This window comes from Carcharodon carcharias, chromosome 11 (assembly GCF_017639515.1).
Source record: "Carcharodon carcharias isolate sCarCar2 chromosome 11, sCarCar2.pri, whole genome shotgun sequence".
NCBI classification, from domain to species: domain Eukaryota; kingdom Metazoa; phylum Chordata; class Chondrichthyes; order Lamniformes; family Lamnidae; genus Carcharodon; species Carcharodon carcharias.
Window position 1 is genome coordinate 152,475,663 of NC_054477.1, and position 12,765 is coordinate 152,488,427.

Here is a 12,765-nt window from a genome sequence, read left to right on the forward strand (position 1 = left end):
GGCAGTGGATTTTGGTCATTTATGCCAGTCCATTACTGTAAGAGTTTTAGCCAGGAGGCAGCAGCAACTGTTAGAAAAGCTGATCGTAAAGAGTAAACCCCCCAATCCCCCACCTCCTCATTCATTTTCTTCCTCCTCCTAGCTAATTGTTGGATTAGAAAGTGGGGACAAATCTCCTAGAGCTGACATTGCCTTTTAATTTCCTGCAGAATCCTAAAATAGCATTCATTTAAACTACTACACATATTTGGCTTTTAAAAATCCCATAAATCAATATCAAGCTAACTGCAGTAATTATTACAAGTTAGAGCATAATTTTCAAGCTGAAAGCTCCATGTCGAATTTTAGCATATGCAAACTAGGCAATTCTAACATGTATAGATATTAATATTGAGAATCAGGTAACGAGATACGAGCTATGAATAATGCATTAACAGTGGCTGATCTTTATGAAAGAAATGAATTCAGCATGTAATCTAATTAGTAAAGGCAGTCTATTACATCTAGAGAAAAAGCAATCGTCCTTGAAATAAGTTTATTTACAATCTCTCCCAGCACTTTCAACAACTTCAAAAATGTTGCTAACTGATGTGGAATGCTCACTGAATTGAGATGTGTTTTTTTTTTAAATATTACTCTCTTTCTCCCCAGTTCCAGGCCAGGAAGACCTCCCAAACGATCCCAGAGTGTTACGTCGCCAGAGAACTCCCACATCGTGCCACACACTGTCCCTGGACTAATGTCTCCAGGAATGATCCCACCTACAGGTAACTGGCTTTTCAAGAGAATAATCTTTGCCTTGTGTGCATGGTTGCCTTGAATTACGTGCGAGTGCCCAGGTAGAAGGGCAGGCCCTTCATGTTTGCCTGAGATCGGCATGAAATTAAATAACGCAAACGTTCCCTTTTGTTGTGGCGTGTGGATTCCTTCCATGCCCACTGTCAGCGATGATTATTAGAATTTCTTTAATTGCTTACACTTTGTGCTAGCTTTCCCCTGCTATTGCGAGGCTTTCTCGCAATAAACCACAACCCCACCCACCCCCCCTTCTCTCCCCGCCACCGTCCTCCCATTTGGGAGGGATCGCTGCTTCAGGAAGTTGCAGGAGATGTTAAAGTGTCCCAATGGGGATCCTTTTCTGAATGTTCAGTTGTGGAACTGAGGCAATTGGAGCAGGAAAGTCACAGGCCTGGGTCCTGCTCTATGGCGGGTTAAATGGTCTCAGTCCCAAGTATAGCTATAATTCACTTCAGTGTTCCTGTGCTACATAGGGAAAGGGGAGAGAAACGGCTTGTCTTCTTAGCCCTGATCAGTGTCCCCACTGGACAGAAAGTGAGATAACAGATTGAGACTCAGCAGTGGAGTTTTCAGGGTTTGAATGATCTGGTGACTCTCAACGTCTCCACTCACACATATGGGGCAGAATTTTACGGCAGTGGGATTTTACGTTCCTCCTGAACTCAGTGGGGTTTGGAATGTCTCGCCGCATTTAATGGCCTCGTCCCCACGGAAACGGGGCCGTAGAATTCTGCCCACGAAGAATGACTGCTTGGGCAAAGTAATCGCAAATAGTATCAGCTGTGACTCAGTTGTTAGCATACTTGCTTCTGTGTTGGAAGGTTATGAGTTCAAACTCCACTCCATGACCAAAGTGTAAAAATCTAGGCCGACGGTCTAGTGGAGTGCTGCACTGTCACAGGTTCTGTCTTTTGGATTAGGTGTTAAACCACGGCTCCATTTCCCCTCTCAGATGGACGTGAAAGATCCCATGGCACAATTTTGAAGAAAAGGAGGGGAGTTATAGACACTGAGGTGTCCTGGCCAATAGCCATCTCTTAATCAACATGACAAAAACAAATTATCAGGTCATCTCACCTTCCTTTTTGTGGGAGCTTGCTGTGCACAAATTGGCTGCCCTATTTCCTACATTTCCTGCAGTGACTGCACTTCAGAAGTAATTAATCGTTTGTGTAGTGTTTTGGGGACAGCCTGAAATTGTGAAAGGCGCTATATAAATGCAAATATTTCTTTTGACAGACAGTGCCTGTTGAACTGTGCTTCAGCATGACAGGCAAAGAGGAGAGTAATGCAAAAGAGAGAAATTAAACCCTTTTAAAGGCAACCCAAATACTCCAATGTTAAGTGTACACATTCAGCTAAATGAGCAAAAATTGTGTTACAAGAAATTCAATTTGCTACTTTTGAAAATTCCTCAACCTTGCTTGAGGGAGCTCCCCAAGGTGCTGGGTGACTTTTAGCTCTTACGGCTCGAGATCACTTGCAAGGTTGAATGGAAATAACTTAATAGTCATCTTGTTGTGTTTGTGAAAGCATTGCAAATAGTGTCCTACTTTGGTGCTGAATGGCGCCAGTTTGCTATTGGGATATCTATGCCAGCTAAAGAGCCACAAGTCGGGGCAAGGGGAGAAACCGAACCCCCAGGGCAAGGGTGAATTTGGCTGCCAACTCTGGAAAGTTAGGTAGTTTTTTATTTCATGCTTCCAAGCAACAAATGGATGCCAGTAACTAGGCCCTGGCTGAATGTCAGTGGTGTGTTGATAGCTCCACTGCTGTGTTAAACAGAATGCCCGTTATATCACTGGTGGAAGATCTTCAAAATCAATGTAAATATAACAACATATAAGCCAGATGCTTTATTTTTAATCTGTGAAGTGGAGTAAGTGCGCTCAGTTTGAAAGAATATAATTCCCTGCCCATGCTTTGAACGCTTTGGTTATGACTTTGCACTTGTTGTAATGTTGTCAGGGGGGTTTCAATTGATTTTGTTTTTTAAGAGTCACCCCCATATCATGGGCGGCACTTGTGAAAAACAATTGAAAGCAACTATTAAATAGGTTTTCAGTTTTATAGTAAGAAGAAGAGGAAAGAAGGGGCAGAGGTTAATGCCCCCTCCAAGGCAGGTTTGGAGGCAGGGAGTATTTCATGGGGTGAGAGGGTGTGGTTTGGGGACCCTGTTGCCTTCTGCAGCTGATTAAGTCTGGGCTGTCCTCCTGCCCAGATTCCAATTGAGACTCTTAATTGGGTGATTAATACCCATTTAAGGGCCTCGTTCCACCGCTGCCAGTGTTCAACCAGCAGCCGGTGGGGGAGTCATCGTCCAGGGAACCCGGAGAGCACACTCGGTCAGCTTTGCTTGCGGGTTCCTCGTTGGACCTTGAGTATCTGATCGAGGGACCCGGCATTGGGAAGTCAACCCTTGCCCTTGCCTCCGACCCTCTTCACCCATCGCCCACCCTCCCAACACCCAACGACCCCCACCCGGGTTGCACCCTCAGTCATCTATGGCCTCGGGTCCCTTATTGATCCTGGGCCTCTGGTGGGTGCATTGAAAGCAGCGGTGTTGCTGACAGCAACGGTGAGCTGCTGGCCTCTTTGGCAGGCACTCAATACGAAGGGCATTGCCCAATGGAGGCAACGTGGGGCTTCTGCCAGAGCTCCAGCCAGTAGGCAAGACCCCTGTCGCAAACATTAAATTTAGCCCATGGAGTTCCACAGTTTTGAGACCCTGCATAGGAATGAATTCACTAGGAGCGAGCGTATTGAGTCTCGGGTTGGGGTTTTCAAAGGGCCACAGGGTCTGAAGCGGGTAGGTGCTGCCGTTGAAAATCACAGACCTGGAGGTCGTGTCGGAATCCTGACACTTCCAGGATGGCCTCAAGGTTTCAGTTGGCCAGCGGGAGGGTGGGGGTGGGGGAGCGAGGGAGCGGGAAAGTAGTTTTGCTTCCAGTTAGTGATCCAGCTCTTTGAAGAGCTTGTCAATCCTGAAACGGAATGAGATTTTGAACATTTTTGCTGGTGAACCCGCACAGTTTTGCATTGGTCAGTGCACAGCTGTTGGTCTGGCGAGATGACTTGGGTAACTTGCTTTACACAACTGTTAACTTTTAATCAGTGGGTCCAATGAGTGCTGGAGCGAGCACCGTTCCTACCTACCTTTGAGGACGACTCGTTGCTCTAATCACCAAGGCAGTGGCAGCCCCTAACTTGGCTGCCACCTGCCATTGCCCCTGGTGCCAGGTGGGCAGTTCCTGCCTCTAGGATGGCTCTCGGTGCCTCTCATTGGACGCTGAGCTCACCTCCTGCCCAATCCAGCTATTTGCATTTGGCAGTCACATCTCGAGCGGGGTCAAGAGCCAAAATTCATTTGGGTGTCAGGTTCCCAGCCCCGCACTGAAAATCCGGCCCTTGAATTCAACTGAAGAAGGGTATAGGGGGAAGGACGAGTGTAGGTTATGAATTGTAAAATAATAAAATATTTTGCAATAACCTGCATTTTAATATGCTGCTTTGCAAATTTACAAAACATTGACTTTACCATGTCACAGGGAAGAAAAGAAGATGCAACTCTGACAACTAAATATGTTTGTCAGTGTGTTAGAAGATTAAATAATTGGTTTAATTTCCAAATTATGAACCGAGGGAATAAAATGCCAGTCAATGTCCAAGCTTAATATATATTTTAGATGCTTTTTTTTTGTGCAAAATGTTTTGGGAATTATTATTTTTATCTCCTCACGTTGCAAGGCAATGATGAAAGACATTAGTCGGGAGACACACTTGAAAAGGAGTACTCAGCCAGTATTGCATGATTGCTGAGCTTTCTGCAAGAGGAAAGGTCGGCGGGAATCTGAGCGACTGATGAAACAAGGCCAAGAGAGAGGGGAGGAATGTTTAAACTGTGTGTGCCACACCAAGTGCCCTTTTAAAAACTCCAGTATACCAAGGGGACAAATTCATTGAGTTGTTGATTCCCTCACAGCACACACAAAAGTCATACGCTTGATTCCAGCAAATCATTAATGCCTCCTCCCTTGAGTAATGTTGATATTACCTTCTTGAGAAACAGCATTGATATTTGTTGCAGAATTGCTGGAACATTTTTATATGTTACGATCAATTGTATGGCCCTGAGGAGAGCCTTTCCACAAACCCAATCCTATAGAAATGCCTGGGGCTGGTTATGAGCAGTGCACAAATATTGCCTGTGGACAGGGTATTTGCTTTTGTATACCATGGAAATTGCACATGATGTCAAGGTCTCTGATATTGAAGTTGACATTGAAGATGCGAAAGAAAATAGAAGTACACAGCCTAATTGCGTGCTACCATGGTTCTTATGTGTTTTGGTCATTGTTTCACCATGCTTGGGTTGAGTGCATTTATTGAAGTTTAAAACAGGTATCATCATATCTATGTTGACACAAAATAAATGGAGAAAATATTGGGAACCTTTGGCAACCCAGTCAGCGACTGAAAGCTAGGGACCAATGACATTAACATTTTGGGCCCGACTCCAGTAGAAATCCTAAAGTTATAGGATCCACCTTACCAACTAGCAATACGTCCCCAGATTTGTCCACAACAGTAACACGCAGCAAGAATTTGTTCATAGGCATGATATTTCTAAGTCATAAGGTTCTGGGTTCAAGTCCCACTCCAGGGCTTGCCTACAAAAAACTTCAAAAAGCCGGTACACCAGTGCTGCACTGTGAGAGGGCGATGTCTTTTGGTTAAGGCGTTAAACCTGAGGCCCCATCCACCTGTTTGGGTCGGTGGATAAGATTCCATGGCACTATTTCAAAGAACAGTAGGGGAGTTATCCCCGGTGTCCTGGCCAATATTTAGCCCTCAAACCAACGTCACAAAAACGGATTAGCTGGCCATTATCAAATTGCTGTTTCTGGGAGTTTCCTGAGTGCATATTAGCTGCCACAGTTCCTACATTACAACAGTGACCACACTTCAAAAAGGACGTAATTGGCTGTAGTGCACTTTAAGATGGCTGGTGCTTGTGAAAAGTGCTATTTAAATGCAAATCTTTCCTTTCATTAAATTCAAGGGCAGGATTTTGTCCTTGGCGGGGGTGCTCAGCGGGGGCAGTTGGAAAGCCGACCTCTGCCCGCGATCGGCTCCGCACTGCGATTTCACACAAGCAGGCCAATTAAGGCCCGCCCTATGTAGATCGTGATTGGCAGCGCTGAGCACTGCCTGTGTGGGGAGGGGGGTGGTGGTGAGGAGGGAGACCGGGGCCTAGCACGCAGTTGGCGCATGCACGAGAGAGAGCGTTTCAATCTCCCTGAGGCACGGAGCTGCTTCAGGGAGATCGATGCGCTGTTTAAAAAAATAATAAAGACAGTAAAAAATTTAATAAAACATGTCCCCTCATGTGACAAGAGATGCGACATGTTTTTAATTCCCAAATAAAAGTTTTTAAATGTTTATTTGCTTTAGGAAACCTCATCCCGCCCGTGGATGAGGTTTCCTAAAATATGTAAAGGTCGCTTGGCCTTTTCACCCGCCTGCCAACCGTTAGGTTGGATGGGTAGCGTAGATTTAAATTTAATTAGATTGTTAATGGCCTTAATAGGCCTTATAATTATCAGCAAGCGCACAGCCGACTCGGATGTAATATTCTGCCCTAAAGAATGAAGAGTCTTGTGGGGTGCAAAAAAACTGCGTGCTACAATTTTCCATATGTTCTCAAGTGAAGCTCTGTATCAGCGACACTAATTTGTAAAATTATAGAATCATGCAACACAGGAGGGGGCTGTTTGACCCACTGTGCCTGTACTGGTTTACTGATAGAGCTGCCCAATTAATCTCAATCCCCTGCTCTTTCCCCATAGCCTTGCACTGTATTTCCTTTCCAAGTACTGCATATATCTTATTCCCCTTTGGAAGTTACTATTTTATCTTTGCAAAAGGCAGTCCGTTCCAGATCATAACATCTCATTGCTTAAAACAACTGTCTCCTCGTCTCATGTGAAAGTTGCAGATATTTACAGATCAGCCTTCTGGAGGGCTGATGAAAATAGGGGAGAGAATCATAGATCTGTGATTCAGATTTCCAAAATGTACTTTTTTTTTGGGTGGGGTGGGGGGATGTTTTGACTTTACAGGAGGGTGGGCTAGGTAGGCGGGGGGGGTGGGTGGGGGGGGGGTCAGTGGTTAAATTCACCAAAAAACAAACCTGACCCTACCCCATTCACTTCTGGTTTTACCCAGGCTGGGTTGAGGTAGGGCAGATAAATAACCTGCCCTTCAGAGGCAGGTTCATATTTTAAGTATTTTAATGAGGCTGCTCGCCCTAAATTTTTGCCGATTTCCACTTTTAATGGCCACAGCCATATTTTCCAAGGCTCAGGAAATGCATCAGCTAAGGGAGGTCAGATCTATGAGGGTAGGTTACTTTCCAGCACTTCTTGTGGGCCAGGAGGAGCAGGAGTGCTTCTCCCCAAACTGATCTCCCCGAAGGTAACTTGCTACCCTCCCCACGATGGTGCGACCCCGCCAGCCCCATAATCTCCTCAAGTCCTCTTGTGTCTGCTTTCTCCCCTCTCACTGGCCTCTGACCTCCCTGAGGCCTTTCCTTTCCCTCCCTCCTTTCCTCTCTTTAGTACATCCCATCCAACAGCTTCGCAAATTGCCCAGCTGCAGACTCAAAAACACATGCAAGAAACTTAAATGAAGTCCTGACATTAAATCCTCCACCTGCTACGACCACCCCATCCCCAAATCCCCCCGCCCCACCTTTATGTATGGACATGGGCGAGCACCTGTACTGTACCAACTAAGGGTTAAAATATATTCAGCATCACCTGATGTCAGGTTGGAGGCTGAAGGATGACATCAATTAACATTATCTTGTGGTGTTAGAACCTCTGGTATTCGTTTCAATTTCTTTGGATTTTTTTGGTAGCATTAAATATGAATTTTATTAGTTCTCTCTGTCATTCTTATGCTGAAAAAAAATAAAATTAGGTGTGAATAATAACAGAGTAATTACTTATCGTGCTGTTTCATTGCTACTCCACATTTAAATGAATCTGCAGGACAGGCTATATTTAATACAATTTTCTACACAGTTACCAATTCCAGGGAACTCAATTCTCTTTTCCCTCTGGTTCGTGCCTTTCTTCAATATGTAACAATGCAGCTCTGTACCTATGTTGGAAGTTGTTTTGTTGGAGTCAGTGACTTCTTTTAGATACAGTCGGCTGCAATTGGCCACCATCAAGATTTGACCTTGTCAATCATTTTGTGTTAAAACAACTGCGAAATCCATGGGGGACCGAAAACTAATTCTGTATGTAAAAGCAGTTTCGAGCAAGCCAGCTATTGGTCTTGAGTCCATTCCCATAATCGATTCTTTCAGATTTATTCTGCAAGGGGCCTTGCAATGGATTCACATTCCTGGGAACTTGCTGCCCACAATCGAGGGTGGTGGAAGCAGAGACAACCCACAATTTCAAAAGGAAATTGGATGGGCACTTGAGGGAAATAAGCTTGCGGAGTGACAGGAATACAGTGGGGGAATGGGACTGACTGGATTGCTCCCCGCCGAGAGCTGGCATAGACTTGGTGGGCTGAATAGCCTCCTTCTGTGCTGTAAATGACTCTATGGGCGGAATCTTCCTGGTCCCACCAACAGTAGGAAACTTGGGGGGCAAAAAATCAGTTTCCCGATGGCTGGATGAATTTCAGGAAATAGGTTTTCGGGGTTTTAAAGGCGGATTAAAGGTGGGTCGAACTTCCTGACAAACAATTTTGGGAAGCCCTTTTGCATGCATTAGCAAGTCGTGCACACTCATTAAAAGGCCAGAATTAAGTCCCCTCTCCAAATTAAGTTCCCCGCCAGCGAGAAAATCAAACGTAAGTTGACATGCACCCATCAAAGTAAACTTCTGCCCATATTAACGGTGAGTTGCCACTGAATTGTCCCCTTTGGGGAGTGTCTGTAAATGCCAGCCCATACTTGAGACCGGGTGGTGGCAAGTTGCACAGAGGATGACCAAAGAAGGGTTAGCAGGGGAGAGGTGGAGCAGTGGCGGGGCTAAGGTGGAAGGGAGAGTGCAGGCTGACCGGGTGCCCTTTACATATGGCGCCCAGACCTTCGACCCCAGGAGGTGATGGCCAGGACAGCGACTCCCTGCCTGCACCCCCCCTTTACCCCTGCAAGAACCGGCGAGCTCCTCACAGATGCATATATAGTGAGATGAACAGTGCGAGAAAACGGGTGGTCAGCCATCCCACCCCACAATTGGGAATCGCTCCCAATTCCATGCCTGCCACCAAACCTAGACTCCAGGATGGAAGATTCTGGCTGTGACTATATAAAATCAGAAACTCAGCTGGACGTTGGAAAGGACTAACATGGTCAAAGTTCACTGAAACTCTTCAGCTCATTGACTTCTTCACTGACCAACACCTTGTGGGAAACAGCTGATTCATCTTTTACATTAGGAGACATAGTGATGAATCCTAGAGAGTGCCTATTGTTTTCATATTTGGTTTCAAGTATTTCCAGATGTCTCTTAATCCATGGAATGCAAGGCATTTGGTTGTGACCTCAGAAGATGGTCTGGTATGTTTAGGAAATGCTGATGCAGCTCTGCACACACTGACTGTCACTGCAAAAATGGTGGAGATTGTTGGCATTAACTCCCAATTCTGAAACTAAACAAACCATCCATTTGAATACAGTGCCTCAAAGTGTAGACAGCAAATGGGAAAGGTTTTCTGGGGTTAGATAAGAAAATAAAAAATAAGGAACATGAGTAGACCATACGACACCTCGAACCAGCTTAGCCATTCATTATAATCGTGGCTAGGTTGCCAACCCTCCAGGATTGGCCTTGAGTCTCCAGGAATTGAAAATCAATCCCAAGGACACTGCTGTGTACATCCCTGGAGAAACAATATCGGGACATGAAAAACATATTGCTTTTCTTTTGTCATTTTCTTTGAACATTTATCTTTACCAGACATAAAAAAAATTGAAAATGGGGGGGGAAAAATGGCTGTTTGGCTGACAGTCAAGCATCATCCAGTTGGGTAATGAATCTTTTTGCTTTCCTACTGGCATAAGAAGGCAGTACGTCACAAGGATGGATGTATTGGCTGACTAATGGCTCGAGTGTGGGGACAAGTCACGTGATGAAACCTCCAGGAATACACTTAATCACATTTGGCAACCCTAGTCACAGCTACTCCCTGGGCTCAACTTCACACCCACTCCCCAGATCCCTTGATTCCCAGAGAGATCAATAATTTATCTATCCCAGCCTTGAATATACTCAATGATGGAGCATCCATAACCTTCTGAGGCAAAGAATTCCAAAGAATCACAACCTTTGGGTGAAAAAATTTCTCCTTATCTCAGTCCCAAATGATTGACCTCTTACCCTGAGACTGTGACCTTGTGTTTCAGATCCCCCAGTCAGGGGAAACAACACCTCAGTGTCTGCCACGATAATCCCCTTCAAAATCTTGTATGTTTCAATGAGATCACCTGTATTATATAGAATTATTAATAAGGATAGCCTAGTATTGTCTGTGAGAAGTTAAATATCCAGTCTTTTGTTTTTTGCATCTGCTTTACAAGCAGTTTAGATCAAGTCAATCTGAAGGGAAAGTAATATTACCAATGGGCGGTGGTCTCTCCTCAGGGCAGAAAGTAACCATGGCTTGTAGTCATGCTGTGGTTATGAACCTGATACGAATGTGCAGCCAGCTTCAAAACAGACGTCAGGAGGAGGGAGAAAGCCCACTCTAGAATACATTTTAATGCAGAATTTATGATAGTCCTTACTGTGTAAATTTGAGCTCATCACAAGCTCTGTACCTGTATCCTAAATCGCGCTAACCCCACCTTTGCCCATCAAACTCATGCTTACTGATCTACACAGGCTCCAGGTTCGGCAATACCTACATTTTAAACTGCTCATCCTTGTTTTAAAATCCCTCCGTAATCTTTCCCTTCCCTTCTCTGTAACTTCCCCCAGCCCTCTGAGATCTCTGTGATTCTCCAATTCCGGCCTCTTGTGCATCCCTGATTTCCATATTGCCTACAGCTGCCTAGGCCTGAAGCTGTGGAATTCCCACCTTAAACCTCTCTACGTCTCTTTCCTCCTTTAATATGTTCCTTAAGACCTATCTCCTTGTCTAAGCTTTTGGTCAACCTGTCTTAATAGCTCCATATATGGCTCAGTGTTAGATTTTGTTTGATAATTGCTCCAGTGAAGTGTCTTGGGGTATTTGACTAAAATGACCTGGAATTGAAAGCTAGTCTCAGTAATGGTGACTGTGAAACTATCATTGATTGCTGTAAAAATTCATCTGGTTCACTAAAGTCCTTTAGGAAAGGAAATCTGCCGTCCTTACCCGGTCTGGCCGACATGTGACTCCAGACCCACAGCAATATACTTGACCCTTAACTGCCCTCTTGAAATGTCCATTTGATTCAAGGGCAGTTAGGGATGGGCAACAAATGCTAGCCTTGGCAGCAATGCCCACATCCCATGAAAGAATAAAAAAGACAGTCGCTTGAGTTGTTGTTGGTCTGTCTTCAGGTTTAAAGAACCTCCAATTTCTGCCCATTGGAGTAAGTGTCTCAGAACCCTATAGCTAATGGAACATAAAAAATTGGCAGCATTGCTGATTTGCTACAGCCAGAGGGGATGCAGGGAATTAAGGTACCTTATTATATATCCGTGTTACATTTGTGTGATTGTGTAGGCTTAAGCCTTATTTATGCTCAGAGACATAGTTGACAACCATACATCCTTTCAGTGAAGCTGCTCAATATACATTAATGCAGCCTAATATATAATTGGGACTCTCGCCAACAAGTGGTAGAAATGAGACTGCTGTCGCTTTGAAGAAAAATAGCAACCAAATGTTTTGCCTTCTGTCTTCACATTTATGCTCTTAAAATACTTGCACACCAAGACAAACATCAACCACAGCTGGAGCATCATCAATTCGGTGAAAGACGCTCTTTGGTCTGCCCGAAACTTATTGGTCTTTCAGTGCAAAGAGTTGTCCACGACTGAGTGTTGCAGACTGGCACATCCCGAGGTCCTGGACTACGTGCTGTGGGATGCACTAAAGCTTAAGACAGCCACTGCAGAGGTGCAGTGGGGAAAGGTTGCTGTCTAAGGTCTTACAGCTGTAGTGCACCCAGCAGTTGGAAACTGTATAGAACCCTCAGGCTGTATGACTTACATTGAATGTCTACAATAGATATTACTTGTACCACTATTGTATTGAAGCACCTCAGAGTACAACATCCTCTATGTAGAAAATTTGAATATCATAGCACTTTCTGTAATAACTATTTTGAAATGTTTTGTAATGTTCTTTCAGATATTTTAAGAATAAAGTATATTTTTTGCAAAAAAAACCTTCTTTAAATAACAAGCTTTAAAATGGTTCTGAGTTGAAAACGGAGCTAAAAAATCTGGTAAATGAAAATAAATACATGTGTGAATGTGCTGGTGCCGCTGTGATTTCTTTCTAAGCATTTCTTTGTCACTTGTTATTTCTATTTTGCCACAATGACAACAGAAGGCCATTGCGCCAGAATGAAATGGTCTCCCATTGCTGGAGAAAGTTTTCTGTGGGTAAGACCAGCTGAATTTGAAGTGGTAACAGAATCCTTTCTTCCACATAGCCCTAAGATGCGAAGCAATAAAAGTAGTCTGAAAGAGAGACAAAGGCCATATTCTCACCAAAGAGGATTAGGATTCCTTTTCCAAACCAGCAATCACAAGCTTAAACAAGTATTAAGGCTGAAGGAAGAGAAATTTAAGATTAACCATAGGATATACCACAGCTTGCTCATCCACAAAGATGGCTTCCAACAATGGTCGAGAATACTGGAGAGTCTGTAGTGAGCAAGGCACATCCTGTACATTTTGTAGTTATGTGCTAAGTTTAAAGCCTGTTATCTAAAGGGATTAT

The 12,765-nt window shown here is 44.3% G+C and overlaps 1 protein-coding gene across 4 annotated transcripts in view; it reads left to right on the top strand.

The window, feature by feature from the left end:
* LOC121284082 (dachshund homolog 1-like) overlaps window positions 1-12,765 on the top strand; it is a 546,830-nt gene that overhangs the window by 200,217 nt on the left and 333,848 nt on the right. For all 4 annotated transcript variants that reach the window (XM_041199130.1, XM_041199132.1, XM_041199133.1 and 1 more), the window contains exon 2: window positions 652-767. In XM_041199130.1, the coding sequence (XP_041055064.1) occupies window positions 652-767 (116 nt within the window). The remainder of the gene's footprint in view (window positions 1-651; window positions 768-12,765) is intronic.